The sequence below is a fragment of the Taurulus bubalis genome, assembly GCF_910589615.1.
Source record: "Taurulus bubalis genome assembly, chromosome: 9".
Taxonomy (NCBI): Eukaryota; Metazoa; Chordata; class Actinopteri; order Perciformes; family Cottidae; genus Taurulus; species Taurulus bubalis.
The window spans coordinates 3,107,478-3,124,977 of record NC_136597.1 but is presented as its reverse complement, the minus strand read 5'-3'; the positions used below and the strand labels follow the sequence as shown (position 1 = coordinate 3,124,977).

General features: G+C 40.6%; 1 protein-coding gene across 1 annotated transcript in view; it reads right to left on the bottom strand.

Moving 5' to 3' along the window:
• Positions 1–7,629, bottom strand: part of plcg2 (phospholipase C, gamma 2) — a gene marked incomplete at its 5' end in the record, with an annotated part of 23,593 nt that extends 15,964 nt beyond the window's left edge. Inside the window, 10 exons of the mRNA XM_079223986.1 lie at positions 36–154; positions 684–785; positions 1,881–1,953; positions 2,078–2,121; positions 2,210–2,290; positions 2,420–2,504; positions 2,730–2,777; positions 2,921–3,014; positions 5,449–5,598; positions 7,446–7,629. Of these exons, the coding sequence (XP_079080112.1) occupies positions 36–154; positions 684–785; positions 1,881–1,953; positions 2,078–2,121; positions 2,210–2,290; positions 2,420–2,504; positions 2,730–2,777; positions 2,921–3,014; positions 5,449–5,598; positions 7,446–7,629 (980 nt within the window). The remainder of the gene's footprint in view (positions 1–35; positions 155–683; positions 786–1,880; positions 1,954–2,077; positions 2,122–2,209; positions 2,291–2,419; positions 2,505–2,729; positions 2,778–2,920; positions 3,015–5,448; positions 5,599–7,445) is intronic.
• Between the last annotated feature and the right edge of the window lie 9,871 nt (positions 7,630–17,500).

Here is a 17,500-nt window from a genome sequence, read left to right as displayed (position 1 = left end):
TCTACTGACGTGGTGCACGCGTGTGATCTACTGACGTGTTGTGCGACGAGCTGATCCAGTAATGGGACAGAGGGTTGTTCATGTCCAGTTTGCTGATCGCTGAGAACTTCTCATCCCACACAGAGTTCTCCTTGGAAAAGAGGTAACTGAGGAACTAGAGGAGGAGAAAGGCTTCAGACTTAAGAGTTAACGCATCATTATTTGTGTGATTCGTTTAAGGAATGACAACAACAACAACAACAACAACAACAACAACAACAACACAGTTTTCAGCATTATTTTTCTTGGCCAAACTGTCGAATTTTAAGTGCATTCTCAACTTATTGTACCATATATGGACATGACCTCTATCATTTTAAATTATCAAGTTATTGTACCACATGACCCTGATAATCTTAAATTATTAAGTAATTATACCATATATGGACGGAGATTAGAATAACGGGATTGTTTTAATATTTTGAACATTCTAATATTTGGTTCACATTCCAATGTCTAGATATTCTGAATAAAGTGCATTTCTCTTTGAGGGGTCATACTGGCATTATTATGCTGTTATATTACCACTACACCAAAGGCATAAACATAGTCTTAAATGGCCGTAATGTAAAGGCCTAATCACGGTTGCATCTGTGCTGACCCTCTCTGTTACACACAATACTTGAAGGCACAAAGCAGAATACCTCGCTGACGGTGAACTCGGGGTCATTGGTTTTCCTCATGGTGTCATCGATGAAGGTGGTCATCAGTTCTCTGACTTGGTTCAGGTCACTGGCCCAGGATTCCTGAGGGATGTAGAGATAAAATTAAAGAGAGATATACTCACAGAGATCAGCCTGGATAATGTTGTATTAATGTTTGATTCATTAATTAATCATTGGTGCTTTTTATTCATACACCTAATTTGTCCCTGCTTGTGTACGTTATAGTGTGTTCTATTCTCTACCATTATTTTCCTAGCTTGGTCAAATTCCTTTTCTGTTTACACATACTTTTATTTAGGCCATAAATTAAATTATGTCCGTCCTTTGAAATCATGAAAGGTCAGTTTCCTTCGCTGTGACTAATAACAGGAACCGGTTCTACTATGAGAACATGAATACACCCAAGCATTACTATGAGAACATGAATAAACCCAAGCATTACTATGAGAACATGAATAAACCCAAGCATTACTATGAGAACATGAATAAACCCAAGCATTACTATGAGAACATGAATAAACCCAAGCATTACTATGAGAACATGAATAAACCCAAGCATTACGATGAGAACATGAATAAACCCAAGCATTACTATGAGAACATGAATAAACCCAAGCATTACTATGAGAACATGAATACACCAAGCATTATTATGAGAACATGAATACAACCAAGAGCACTACAGTTTTATTATTCCTATGAACCCGGCACTATTATTCACCCCCATGGCATCTCATTTCCTTTTTATGCTTCCTATAAAGCCAACTGACTTTGGTATGCTACTCCTAAAGGACTATCGTGCTGATGTCAAAAAACAAATGTCAAATCATTTTCTTCGATTAAACAGAAATGTGTCTTATTGGTCGCAGTATGTGCAACAGTCCCAAATCCACCCTTTTTATCTTGACCCTAGTTTTAAAGCTGCTTTACTTGCTAATTTCTTATTTTTGGGGGATTGCAGCTAGGGTAGGCGATAAATTGATGAATTGATGAATTTCCATAAAAACCTTTGAGTATATTGTAATTTAAGTGCTTTTGAGACAAATCTAGAATTCTGCGCCCCCTCTTGGCTTTGTTTTCAGGCTTTAGGCCAATCACAGGTGATTTCAGAAGGGGGATGTTCCTATTGGCTTTCTCAGGTCTACAGGTTTGGTACAAACAATTTCCTTCTTTTACCTTTTGCTGGTAGACGAGGAATCGTTGGAAGTCATGGAGCAGAACTCCTGAGGCATCTGGTTTATCTGTGTTACTGTTTGATGAAGAAGAGCAAACACACGGTCATGCTGACAGAATACACACCATCTTTACAAGCGTTTCATTTACATCACTGTGTGTGTTTCGCAAAGATGAAGGCAAAAAAAAAAGGAGCTCACCCCAAAATAAAAGCACATGATTCCTTTTTGAACTCATCCAGGATCTGAGTTTAAAATATAATATGAATGAAAATGCTGTGCAACAATATATACAGTATATATTCACTCCAATATGATTCAATTCAGACTCACCTTGTTCTGTTCAAACATTATAAGGTTGTACAATTTATGAAACTGCGCAAAGTCCAGGCGGTCTTTCTTTGCTCCCACTTCCTGTAAAAGCAGAACAAAAGACCAAGCCCTGGCTGAGAAAGACATCTGGAATATTGATTATTCTAGAATAGACTTGATCAGTCCTCTGGTGGACGAGGACATGGCGTGAAGAGGAGAAGTCAAAGGTACCAGGAATTTGTCTTTGAGGAAACGAGAGCTGGTTGGCTTGTAGTTGATGGAAGCCAGCAGAGCCTTGAGCTCCTTCATGGAGATACTGGGAAGGACACAGAAACCGAGCCCCATGATCATGAACATACATTCAATATGTGTTATTGGGTGTAAAATATTGAGAAAAAATCCGCTTTAACTTTTCAGCAGATAGGACGCATACATGGGTTTGATTAGTTTAGAAAACACACTTTTTACCGTTGAGAATTCTTTCAGATCATACCAGTCATAAGACACAATATTGATTTGTAGCATGCATGTACAGTAGTACCTGTGTGTTTTGGTCTGATTGACAGAATACATCTGCTTCCTTAGCCAACTGGAAGAAAAGGAACACGAAGGGATCAATTATTGGATGAGTCCTCATCATCGATGGCGGTGCGTGTGTGTGTGTTAGTCTACGCGAGTGTGTGTTAGTCTACGGGTGTGTGTGTTAGTCTACGCGAGTGTGTGTTAGTCTACCTCTCGATAAGAACCGGAGTCGGTGCTTTCAGGGTCTCCTCCCTCAGCAACTCTAGTCCTCTCAGCCATTTCTGTGCCTCCTCAACAGAATCGGCTGGAAAATGAGCAAAACAGAAATTATTACTGTCCTACGGAGACATTTTCCACCGTAGGGCGATGAGCAGTGGTTCTGCTTTTAAAACACAATCTGATCCGCTGTTTAGGAAATACTTGGGCCTTTGAGCTCCTATTGTTCACAGGAGAAGAGTTGGTCGCCACCCAGCAAAAGGTGGGCTAAACATAAAATGTGAAACACAAGCATTCAAAATTAGCCCCTCCTGTCCGGCTCAACGAGTGAGCGAGGGTGGGAGGGGGAGGAGACGGCAGCGGTGGAGGAGGAGCGGTAAAATAGATTTGGAGCTAGCCGTGGTTAAACGTTGTGTAACAATGACACTCGTTACCCAGCGAGGTTGGGAGGAGATATACGTTTCTAAAATGTTACATTTCTGCGTCAAAAACAGGCGGCAACCTCCGGTTCTCATAAAACTTGCATTCTTTCTACCGGCCATCAGGGGGTGACTCCTGTGGTTGCAAAAATAAGTCTGGTTGTATAGAAGTCTATGAGAAAATGACTTCTCTCTTGAGTTATTCCCTCAGTAAACATTGTAAACATGAGTTTATGTCTCAATCTCTTGTTTCAAGTCTTCTTCAATCAGTCAAACAGACCATAAAGCAGGGGATGCTTTTGAGCTGTATCTGGCATCTTTGAGTCACTCCTTTAGCAGAGCTTGTTAGCGCAGAGTGTGTAGACCCTTCTGTTTGCTTCTCTGTGAAATCCCTTTTTCCAAAAATTAGATAATATTTCTTCAGGGAGTGCAGTTCGTGACAGTGTGGGCTCCATGGTTGCTATGACAGCTACAGGGCTCTCAAGTGTCACGCATTGAGCGTGACTGTCACGCATTTCGGTCTTAAGTCACGCCCTCCCGCCACACATCGTATTTCTCACGCTGAAAAAAAACTCTAGGCTATTTAATGTGCCGCAGAGCGCAAACATGACCTGGTCGCGCTGCCCTCACCATGGAGGAATCAAGCACGTCTCCCCCGAATCCCCTGGAGTTCTGCAGCGAGGTGCCACTCATCAGCCAATCAAAAAAAAGAAGGGGGGAGAGGATATGTCACTCTTACCTGTCTTAAAAACTTGAGAGCCCTGCAGCTAAGTCATAGCTACAGAGCTAACGGAGTAGCAGTAGGGGTTGGGGGTCAACCATTTTTACATAATTTGTCAAAGATTATTTAGAAAACAGATGTTTTAAGCATTTGTCTAGATCAATATTGCAAAAAAATAATTAATTAATATTTTAACATAATCCTAATCAAATATATAATAGTAAAGAGTGTACTAACACACTCTAGTTGGGTAAAATCATGAAGAATTCTCATTCTTTTGTGATTACACTATTTGACATCTTCTGGCTGTTCAATCTTACATTATTTAAAAAGTGTCTTTCTAATTACAAGAAGCCAACATAGATCGTGATGTCAATTTTACCAAACCTGATTACCAAAACATCTCGCAAACCCTTATGTGTCAGCTTCAGAGTTATGGGCTATAACCAGGGGAGCTCTTATTCCCAACAGGTGAGGACTTATTGGGAATAAGAGCTAACGGTTCAAATAAATATGTTTGTCATTGTACACAAGTTAACCTAGAATTACGTACATGATGTAAGTTAAAGGGACAGTGTGTAATATTTAGTTGGGTTTATTGGCAGATATTGGATGTAATATTCATAACTATGTTTTAATCAGTGTATTATTGCCGGAAACTAAGAATTGTTATGTTTTCTTTAGCTAAGAAAAAGCCATTTAAATCACCACAGGGAGCTGTTTTAGTTATCTGAAAGTAGGGATGCGTTTCAAAACTCTGTATTTAACAGGCCCCGGTGATAAATAATTAAAGATCGTAGTATTGCCAAGCCTCAACGTCACTGGTGTTTTTTATTAGTACCTTTTAGTGTTTTGACGTAATTTATTATCACACTGCAGCTCTACTCTGGGTTGAGCTACTCCAACTACACACACACACACACACACACACGCATGGACGAAGCGTGAGCAGAGAAATGCCAAAAGCCGATATATCTGTGTACATGTAAAAAGAAAGTGAAACCTAATTCAGTCGGCATGTTCACACAAGCTAAGCACGAACGATCGGCCGAAAGCTTTTTGTAGTAAGCTTCTCCGCTGGTTGAGACAAAGCAGCCAGGTGGACAGAAGACAGGAAGAACGAACACTTTATCAACTTTACATACATCATGAATGTTATTTATTTTATTGACATTTAGGTATTTAGTTGGTTGAAAACTACCACAAACCACTCAATGCCACTAAAACGTGCACACTGTCCCTTTAAGTATATCAAGTCGGTTAATGTATTGTAAGTTAAAATAACTCAACGTTGACTTTTGGTTTGAAACCGGACACGACAGCAGACCACAGAAATCCACTTTTGATCAAAAGTAATTTGAACGAGTAAACAAGGATCTCACCTCCCAGACTGAGGGTGTTGAGAACAAACAGGGAGCCGTAGAAGATTGTGAAGCAGGTGTTTTCATCGTGTTTGTCCTTCCCATCTTTAAAGCGCTCAAAGTCCTTGGAGTTCCTCCCTGGACGAACCTCTCTGATCTCAAACAGGTCCACTGAAACACAGCACAGATACAATTCCGCCGTAAATCGTCATCTCTGCTGGGGACGAACGTCACATCCTGTCGAGAGTCTGAGAGCACCGAAAACGATTTTACCTGTTTTTAAATGTTTTAAAGGATTGCAGAAAGTTTGTTTTTAAGGCGTTTTTAGAATGCAATAATTTCCCTCTGCTCCCCAGGGTCACAGTCTGCATTAGAAATGTGCTTCATTCAACAGCTATCATTCTACATGTGTTACCTGGTTTATATGTAACGTAACCAAAATCAAAGCAATCTTTTTATGAATGTATTACAAATGTCTGTAATGATATTATATTCTACTGAAAACTCTCAATTAACTCAAAATGTAGTTCAAAACGTGACACTTCACACATTTATAAGGCAGAGAAAATACCAACAAAAGGTATCAGAGCTCAAGTACAATTCAAAACCAAAAAGGCCACCGGCTAACATTCGCTGACACCGCAAGCTAGGCTACAAACTAGCGTGCTAAAACGAGTCGGTCATTAGAATGAAGAATAACAGCGTTTACTGTATTTGTCATTGAAACCAGCTGTCCTGAGTTTTACTCAAGTTGTTCATCAAATAAACTATTTTCATTTTTAATCATTTATTGACCAAGTTTTAACAGCGTACCCACCTAAAAACAACGACAACGTGTCACACACGTTAGCATATAGAATGTGCTAACGACCCCCAAGGCAAAGTAACCATCAGCAGGTGCAGCTGTGTAATAGCATGCAAACTACACTTTCCGTAGATAGGATTCATTCAGTGGGCATGAATGTTAGTGAATATGAAATGTAAATAATACAAAATCAATAAATAAAATTGAAGGGTGTCCATTCTTAAGCATCTGTGTTTAACTCGCTTCGGAAATTGTCTGATTCTGAAGCATTTTCCATCCTGTACACTGGCGCCACCTAGCAGAAGCCTCCCGCCTTCGTACTCCAGTTAGAGCATAGCGAATATTCGCAAATTCGCAAATCCGCTTTTCCGCCTTTTCGCTGGCGTTGAAATATTTCAACTCCAGCTAACAATTCGCTCGACGCGGCGTTGAGAAGCTCCGCATGGCATCACCGACGTCACTGAATCAAACTGCTGGTCCGCTGAAGGAGCGCTGGAAGCGGCTTCATTCAGACACTCGTCCTGGAGGAGTCGGAGCTGTGTGCGACTACGGATAATGTTATGAACCCAGACACGGGGGCATTTGATGTTCCGACGTGTGTGGGACTTCCTCAACAAGTATAAAGCAGAACTAGTGGTTATTTCAATGGTGAATGGCGGAAATAGAAACTGTTCACAGACACAGAAATAAGCCCCGCCCCTTTTCCCCAGCAAACGGTTGTGAAAAGGCGAAAAAGTGAATTAACCACATAAAGTCGAGCGAGAAAACTCAGGCGAAAAAGCGTTGTGAAAATTCACAACTCCTTTGGTGTGAACGCGGCATTAGACACAAAAACAGAGGCGGCAGAGCCTCTGCGGCCGCCCTTAATATCTGGAACAGCTTACCTTTTCATATAAAAGCATGAGTGTTTGCGATAGAAAGAAAACTGGGGCCCACTCGTAAACAAACATTGCTTTATGGCATTATTAGAGGCCAACTACTACTATTGGTGAATGTAGGAGAGATCTACAGACACAAATAAGGAGTAGTAAAATATACACCTAAATGTGTATTTTGGATCTTTTCCTTCAACAAAAAATTGACCAGTATGAAAAAAAACTATATTTTGGCCTGTAGTATCTCCTCTCAATGGTGAAGAGATATTGTTACTACATTCTGAAAAAATGCTCCATAAACCAAGAAGATGATGATTTTCCATCGTTAATATACTCACAGACGCCATCAGTTTTGTCTGCGGTGCGCGTCCAGGCCACCTGCCGGGTCTCCGTGATCACCTGCACGGTGAGCCGCTCCGCCTTCTGCCGGAACACCGTCATCACCACGCCCGTCTCCATGTCCCGCTTGATCAGCATCTTCTTGTACTCCGTCATCTCGCCCTGCTGCCCCGAACAAGCCATCTCCTGAGACAGGACAGGAGAGAGACAGGGACACACTCGTTCAGGGCGTAAAAGGCTTCGATGATGGGGGAAACTAATTGATGACACTCATGTGAGGGACTTCATTGTTGTAGTGTCCTCTGCAAGCTGGATTCTGTAGGTGTTCTCCTCCAGAGACAACTCCAGCAGAGTGGTACTTTATGTGTTTTCTCTCTTACTGATTATTTCAGAAGGGGATTCTCTCAGTTTAACTTGTATTCATGCACTCTCAGAAATAAGGGCTCGGTAACCTTTTTTTCTAAAGCAAGGTTTTTTTCAAGGGTGTCCCATTAAATATTCCATTAAGAGCCAGTTTCATCTGAAAACCCCTTCTTGGAAGAAAGAGTTTTTTTCAAGGACTGTTGAAAGCATGAGTTATATAGTATTGAAGAAAACCATTTCAATGTGTGGCTCGAGATCAAACACACAAATATCCTACATTTACCCATAATGCACCTCAAAAAGCATCTTCCATTAAGACGCTTTCTGCCTCCAATCAGAAACAAAAGCTACAGAATATACAGAAATATAAATATATATTTGCACCGGCTGATTAGCATCCTTTCAACGAGTAAACCCTTTTAAAAATAACAATTAAAGACGTAACTAACACCTCACCAGGGCCATATGGGTTCTGGGCCCCTGATCTCCTGTCCCTCTGCAGCCTGTGGCTCCTCAGAATTGTCCCCCACTTTCCCTCACGTACGACAGCAGTATTAACATATCACATGCAAATGTTGGAGCTCAGATACAAATCTTATTGTGCGAACGTGGTCTCTTTCTGCCTCAGTTCACTTCATCGCTGTCAGCCTCTCGTCTTTGTTTGAATAAAACCGCGTGTGTCAATCATTTGTTTCATACCTACAACACAATGTTGCTTCCTGATTTTGAGCAATGGCGCAGTGATGAATGCAAGACGAATCAGAAGGAGTGTGGGTGCATACTTTGATAGTGTTGAAAGTCGGCCTGCTATCGTCACAATTCCTAATGTTTAACTTGCAAATTAGCAAATGTATAAAAACCAAACGGTGCCACAGGGAGATTAAATCTGACCTGAATTATCAACAGAAATATACTGCGGAGAGTTTTCTAGTATTTTTCTACACTGTGTGAGAAATGATGTGTTATTAAAGACAAGACAGAACCAATAAAGCCATGAACTCATGCACATGAATCGACCCCATTCTTTATATATAAAAAGAGATTTAAAAAATAGGTTTACACTTATGGTCCAGAAAGAATTCATAAAAGAAAAAGCCTAATTCTTATAAAAAAGATGCAGAGGAATTCATTACTTAATATTAATAAATGTGAAAGCTCATATGTATGAATATAAATTCCCTGTTCATCTACACACTATTATATATGAGAAATTAAATATATTATTAAAAAAAATAAATTAAACAAAACCTGAATTGTAAAAATTGAAAAGTGATCTTTATTGTTTTTGAAGGGACGTTAATGATTAATCGACATTATCACACAACCGTTCTCTGCTGAAACCTTAACCTGTGAAGGGACGGTCCCTATTGGAACCATTGCAGCCTTGTTCAGACTAACACAGTTTCCTCATACTGATGCTGCAGCAATGCATAACACAAATACTGTGTCAATACAGCCTGGCGTGTTCGCGTCACACACTCACAAGCACGCCCGCTTCAGGAAAGCCTGTGTTAATATGAAATGAGGATGTTGCTCTGTCGCTGCGTTATTCCTCATACACACCGGAACACCCATAGATACTGAGGGAGTGCATATGTACACACATAAATACCTACAAACTCTTTAAAGCTGAATAAGAGAACATTTAATGATGTTTTTTTGTTGTTTTTTTTCACAAAATTGTAATATGGCACAATCCCCAGGTCAGAACTGCATGAATTGGATAAGACAATAAACAAGTCTGACAAGAAGCAGAACAAGTCTCATAGGTTGAAATAAACCAGAGTGAGAGGCCAGAGGAATGGATGATACGTAGTTACAAGTGACAATAGTGTGGCTTATATGTTGTGGGCTAAACCAAAGTTAGTTTCACAACAGTACACTGACTGCAACGCCGGTTTCTTTTTATGAGCCTTATGCCGTGTTCACACCAAAACAGTTGCGAAAATTCGCAACGCTTTTTCGCTTCTATCGCGCCGCTGGTGTTTTTTAGTTTTTCGCAACCATCGCTGGGGAAAGGGGGCGGGGCTTCAGTCCCTTTTCGCCGCGAAAATCTCCTTCTTCATTTCCGTTACTCGACCATGGAAGGAGTAAAAAGTTTGTGTTGTAAAGCACCGGGTGACCGCAGACGGCAACTATAAGTTGGTCCTCCATTTTGCTGATGCAACATAGACGACCGGACGGCGGTGACGAGCGGAGCTTCTCAACGCTGATTGGCTTTCGCAACTCCGCGTCATGCGAATTATTCGCTGGAGTTGAAATATTTGAACGCCAGCGAAACAGCGAAAAAGCGGCGTTGCGACGCCGTTTCGCTTCTATCGCGACGCTCGGCGAAAAATTCGCTTTAACGCAGCTGTGCATTGACTTAACATGTAATCTGGACGCGCGAATATTTCGCAACTGTTTTGGTGTGAACACGGCATTAGGATAAAAGTTGAAAGTAAGTTTTGTGAGTTCATTCCAGGTTGAATATATTAATATACATAAGATACGCTAACGGTGCAAACACAGGTAACAGTGCAGACAGAGCTAACAGTGCAAACAAAGGTAACAGTGCAGACAGAACTAACAGTGGAAACAAAGGTAACAGTGCAGACAGAGCTAACAGTGGAAATAAAGGTAACAGTGCAGACAAAGGTAACAGTGCAGACAGATCTAACAGTGAAATCAAAGGTAACAGTGCAGACAGAGCTAACAGTGGAATCAAAGGTAACAGTGCAGACATAGCTAACAGTGGAAACAAAGGTAACAGTGTAGACAGAGCTAACAGTGCAGACAGAGCTAACAGTGGAAACAAAGGTAACAGTGCAGACAGAGCTAACAGTGGAATCAAAGGTAACAGTGCAGACAGAGCTAAGAGTGGAAACAAAGGTAACAGTGCAGACATAGCTAACAGTGGAATCAAAGGTAACAGTGCAGACAGAGCTAAGAGTGGAAACAAAGGTAACAGTGCAGACAGAGCTAACAGTGGAATCAAAGGTAACAGTGCAGACAGAGCTAAGAGTGGAAACAAAGGTAACAGTGCAGACATAGCTAACAGTGGAAACAAAGGTAACAGTGCAGAAAGAGCTAACAGTGCAAACACTAACGTTGTTAACCTGGGGTGAGATATTCTACTTCACACGTGGTGGGTGTTTCACAGTGGAGCCCATGGAGTGCTTTGTTGAATTTGAGGCAATTTGGACACATTCAATATAAATAAAGTAGACTAAGCGTGTCGTCAGCACTGGGGCTTTACAGGCCGTGTCTCATTGACTGCAGTTCACTTTTGCTGCTGGATGCTGGATAAGCTAACAACCAATCCCACCTCCCGGAAAGCCAACTGGAAGCAGAATCGAAGCAGAGTGTGTTTTACCAGTCTGACCATGATTAGACTGTATTTCCCCACTGTACGGCTGTACACTGTAACTTATAGCACTAATAACCGACAGCAAAATACCTCTGAGCCATGCTCTACTTTTTCTTATGTCAAAGAAAGCGACTAATATGCTCATTTTGAAAATTACCTTCATGTATCAACCATTGTTTCTGATCACGATTTTACCGTCTTGCTTTACTTTGTACTATTTATCTTACTGGGCATGTTGGTATCGGCAATTAAATCACAAGGAGGCCCATGTGGCCCACCTTAACCTAACGCTAACATTTTACTTTCACTGTCGCTTTTGACCGTGTATGGCTGAAGACCCAAGGAAGCGCAGTGTGAAGTTGTTTGCATGATCGATTCTCCAGAAAGCTGCAAGCAGTTTGCACTGCTCCATCATACTGTGACTCCAATGTTCAGCCTATCGTTGATCGTCAACTACTTGAAAACATTAAGGAACTTCCAGACTCGTGTCAAAACCCCCTCATCGTCTATCCACCTGTTTTATTTTAATATGTACGGACACACATCTCGGTATAATTCACCAACAAAACACTTCTGGGGTAAAAATAGGATTTGAACTGAACGTACAATACACAACGAAGATGTTTTTATCAAATATGAAGCGAACAGAGTTCTGCACGGCCCTGATAGGAGGAGGTCTCCATGGCTTAACAAGCCTTTGTTCAGAGGGGAATCACCATTAAAAAAAACATTTAAATAATACAATCATTTGTAATCAACTGCAATCAAAGTTGTGGCTTTGTCCTTCTCTTGGGCTCTCCTGGGTAGGCCTTCTTTTGCTGTATCGTTCACACCATTTATTTGATCATGCAACTGTAAATGTACATTTCTAATAAATATGCTACAACCTTGTAGAGAATACATGTAAAGGTGTTATGCAATAATGTCAACACATGATGTTTCAAGTCGTTAAAAAAAAAAAGGGAAAGCGATACATATGTAGTCACAACAAAGACAAAACATACACAATAATGTGTTTAACTAAGTGTTCAAAGGGATCCCCTCCAGAGAGGCCGCGTCATAGTCCAGCAGCCTGTTCGCCATTAGGGCCATCAAGACCATCAAAACCATCAAGACCATCAAAACCATCAAGACCATCATGACAATCAAGACATATAATAAATATATCTAAGTGACGGTGAAGGCAGGAAGCCGACAGACAGGCAGGCAGACAGGCGGTGCACAGGACCGACACCGTGGTGAGAGCCACCGATGCTGCTGCCGGAAAAAAAGAGGATTTCCCCCTCTCGTGAACTGAAGCAGTCACTCACACCCGCAGGCAGTTCAACGCGGAGCGCACTGACATACAAATACAACACTTTAAAACTTAATGGAAGAGTTACCTTACAATTCGGTTCCGTTCTGCTTCTACAAACGTCGGCGCTCGTTTGCTATCTGATCATGATTTTGAAAGTCATGAAATGAGGCTTGGAGAGGATGTAGAGTGTTGACAAAAAAACAAAAAAAACCAGGCCACCCGCAAAACGGTCAGTTCCTCTATCTGTGTGTACAAGGAAGTAAAAGTTAACTTGCATTACAGGCATAGCCGACGAGTTGTAAAAAAGAAAACGGACCGGAAGTCAGGACGGTATCTATGCAAACTAGAGCGCGCGAGTGGCACCGAGCGCGAGGGCGTCTGAGTCGCGTGAGAGCCGTTAGAGATGGAGGCTCACCGGCTCCAGGCAGCCCCTCTCGTGGATGTGGGCTCACACGCCGAGTGCAGCTTGAGGAGGCAGAGAAAGCTGCGCCATCTTAAACGCAGTCCATCGACATGTGTCTTGAGCTGACAGGTGGTTGTCAAAGTGCGGTGCGAGGACTCCTGCTCGTCCGTTAAAGGGACCAGAAGGGCCCGCGCACTAAAAGTGATCGCATGGACATGAAACAACATGAAAGGCTCTAAATTAACACACAAAGATAAGTGAGAAGGAAATACAAAGATGGAGGAACATGTGTTTTTACTCTTAGTGTTAGTACTCAGATCCTACAGTTCAGTAACAAGTACAAAAGTAAGTACAAAATTATAGACTCTATTACAGGAAAAGTCTTAAGCTGCGTTCACACCAAACGCGTTGCGAATGTTACTCGCGCCTGAAAGGGAGCGTGGCTTATCTCCGTAAAAACAGTTACCGTTTCCGCCATCCACAAATGAAATAACCACTAGTTCTGCTTTATACTTGTCGTGGAAGTCCCACAAACGTCGTAACATCAAACTCCATGGTGTCTGGGTTCATAATATTATCCATAGTCCCACAACAGCGTCTGAATGAAGCCGCTAGCAGCGCTACTTCTGGACCAGCAGCAGTTTGATTCAGGAAAGGCAGAACGGCGGTGATGACGGGCGGAGCTTCTCAACGCTAATTGGCTTTAGCAACTCAGTCCCACGCAAATTTTTCGCCAGAGTTGGAACATTTTAAATTTGCTTTTTCGCAACCTATCGCGTCTGTGTATTGACTTTGCATGTAATCTACTCTTGCGTGTCAAATTCACAACGTGTTTGGTGTGAACGCAGCATTAGTCAAGTGCAAAGGTTGTGTCAGCATGCTGTGCTAAACTTATCAAAAGTTCATATTATCATGGATTGATTATTAAACAGGCCTATACAGGCCCAAGTGTCAGGGGCTCCACTTCCCTTCACCTGCGATATGTCAATCAAAGAGTCATGAACTGTAAAGATATTTATTATGATGTGTTCACGTTCATTACGATGCTTTGCTCTTTTTATGATGCATTTGCTTGCATTATGATACGTATGCTGTGATGCATTAACAAATATGGAGAAACACGAAATGAACACAAAGAGACACAACAACAACAAACAACTACAAAGAGACCAAAAAAAATGACCACAAAGAGAGAGAAAACAAAAACGTGTCTAAACAACTGTAAAGTCTTTGTGTATTGCTCCTGGTTGGTTGGTCCTGTGTCTCATAACCCACCCATGCATGTTATGCTTGAAAATGGTCATTTGGAGTTATCCATCCATCCATCCATTATCAGCCGCTTATCCGGGGTCGGGTCGCGGTGGCAGCAGGTCCATCAGGCCGACCCAGGCTTCTCTCTCACCCGCAACACTTTCTAGCTCATTCTGGGGGACCCCGAGGCGTTCCAAGGCCAGCCGGGAGATATAATCCCTCCAGAGTGTCCTTGGTCTTCCCCGGGGAGTTATATCGTTATATTATTGGAATATTAGGACTAATGGATTTAATGGATTCATGTTCTCATTTTACCAATTGGGTAGTTTCATCAAGTAGTAAGTAAATGAAGTGCAATCAATCCCTCTGAAATACAGTTAACAAGGAAATATTTATGCAAAGTTACCTGAAAACTGTACTTTTGTACAGTACTGTAAATGTACTTTGTTACATTCCACCACTGCTGTCATGAAATTAAAACATTTAAAGAAATAACTGGATGAGGATTGGCAGAGAAAGAAAAGTAGACCCAATGTCCTCTAATCCAGGCTTCTGTGTCTTGCTGCTGGATCCTTTCTAACTGAGGGTCTGACATCTCAAAGGGTTGGGAAAGGTTTTGAAAAAGATCCTCCAAGAATAAAGTCCCCGGAACGGCAAATACCGCGGAATTAAAGTAAAGCAAACTGAATGTATGTAAGCATTGACAAAAATTGACACTTCGCCCCTGCAACTATGAAATGTGTGCATTAAAGCAGCATGAGGGCAAGAAAATGGTATGAGGAAAATGTGAAAACAAATAAATTGCAAATATACACACAATGTGCATTGGTCTGTTTTACATCTTCGGTACATTTATGCTGTGATATTGTTGGCCAATAACAATAAATTAGACTCCTGCATTAAGAACTATATATAGTTTGATTCATTAAGGGATAAAGGTTGACCATCCATAAAATATATGCAGTTGATACACAACAGCCTTTCATCCAGCCGGGGAGGAATAAGAGCAATGAAGAGCAAATAATAAGGTCCAAATATATTCACATTTCTGGGAATAAAATGATAAAATAATTTCCATACACAAATATAAAAAGGAGCAAAACCCTTCTTCATGGAGTCACGTCCACCGTGTGGGAAGATTACATCAGAGATTTGCATGTGTAACTCAGCCCAGCCATTTGCATGAGAGCAGAGCAGAGAGGATGGGGTTACAGAGCTGTTTGTGGTGAGCGGAGGTGTCAGAGTGGAGATCTGGTCCTTTATCGTCATGCCAACATGCTACAAGTCTAGTGAAGTCAGCCGAGATCAAATGATCACACACACGAGTTCACGCAACTGAGAAACACAAGTGAAAGCAGCTGCACCCTCCTATGTAATGCGAGCAGCGCTGCCATGAGGGATCTGTGTTGTCCTGCTGCGGCTGCAGGTCGGCATTTTATAAATGAACTGTTGAGTCCGACGCTCCTCTTCTGCTGGGTTTGAGGACATAAACACACGTGATGTTTCACAGGTTTTTCAATTGGTCAGGTATACATTAATAATGACATGTGATGGGTTTATGCTTATACATTTATGTTTATTATGAAGCGTTCTGTTTCACTATGATTTGTTGACGATCGTTAAGATGAGTTTACGTTTATTATGATGAGTTTACGTTCTTTAGGATGAGTTTACGTTCATTATGAGTTTACGTTCATTATGAGTTTACGTTTATTATGATGAGTTTACGTTCTTTAGGATGAGTTTACGTTCATTATGAGTTTACGTTCATTATGATGCGTTAATGTTCATTATGCGGTAATGTTCATTATGATGAGTTTACGTTCATTATAATGCGTTAATGTTCATTATGATGAGTTTGTTCATTATGATGCGTTAATGTTCATTATGATGAGTTTAAGTTCATTATGATGTGTTAATGTTCACTATGATGAGTTTATGTTCATTATGATGAGTTTAAGTTCATTATGATGTGTTATTGTTCACTATGATGAGTTTATGTTCATTATAATGCGTTAATGTTCATTATGATGAGTTTAAGTTCATTATGATGTGTTAATGTTCACTATGATGAGTTTATGTTCATTATGATGTGTTAATGTTCACTATGATGAGTTTATGTTCATTATGATGAGTTTAAGTTCATTATGATGTGTTATTGTTCACTATGATGAGTTTATGTTCATTATGATGCGTTAATGTTCATTATGATGAGTTTAAGTTCATTATGATGTGTTATTGTTCACTATGATGAGTTTATGTTCATTATGATGCGTTAATGTTCATTATGATGAGTTTAAGTTCATTATGATGCGTTAATGTTCATTATGATGAGTTTATGTTCATTATGATGCGTTAATGTTCATTATGATGAGTTTAAGTTCATTATGATGTGTTAATGTTCACTATGATGAGTTTATGTTCATTATGATGCGGTAATGTTCAATATGATGAGTTTACATTATGATGAGTTTACGTTCATTATGATGCGGTAATGTTCATTATGATGAGTTTACGTTGAACATAAATGATGAGCTTTCTTTGTTTATGATGCATTCAGCATAATGCGATTATTATGGTACGTTTACGTCGTTATGATGCCTTTGCTTTTTTCAAGATATCTTTATTGTCATATGCACAGACAACAGACAGTTACTCTGTACAATGAAAAGCTTATTTTGCTGGGTCCTCCTAACACACAGAATTACAATAAACTTAAGGTAAAAAATAAATAAAAATAAGGCACAAATAGTCAGTGTATAAAGTGCACTATGCGTTTGATGATGCGTTTGCTTGCATTATGATGCATATGCTATGATGCATCAACAACTACGGAGAGACACAATATTATCACAAAGGGGCAAAACAACTACAAAGAGACGCTAAATGACCATAAAGTATGGAAGCGTTGCACAAAATTAGCATTTGGACATAAAGGGAAATACATCTTCGTCTATAGAAGTATGGATATATTTGCATAAAAGGCAGCATGAGTGCAGAGCATGGAGAGAAAAAGAGGATCTAAGCTTCCTCAAAAAGAAAAGTCTTGACTGAGCCTTTTTAAAAACAGCATTTGTGTTCTTTTTCCAGTTTAATTTACTGTCCAGATGGACCCCAGGATATTTATATGACCGGGCAATTTCTATCTGCTGACATGCAATTATCACAGCAGAGACCTCTTCCTTCTTCCTTCTGAAATCAATGACCAACTCTTTGGTCTTTCCAACATTCAGAAAAAAAAAATGTCACCACACAGTTGACAAGAGATTCAACCTCCCATTTATCAGCCAGGTCCTTGTTCCAGGACACAGTCAGTATAGAGTGAGAATAAAAAGGGTGATACAGCCGTTCAGGGATGTCGTATCATGTGTACAGATTGTAAAGCCTTCTG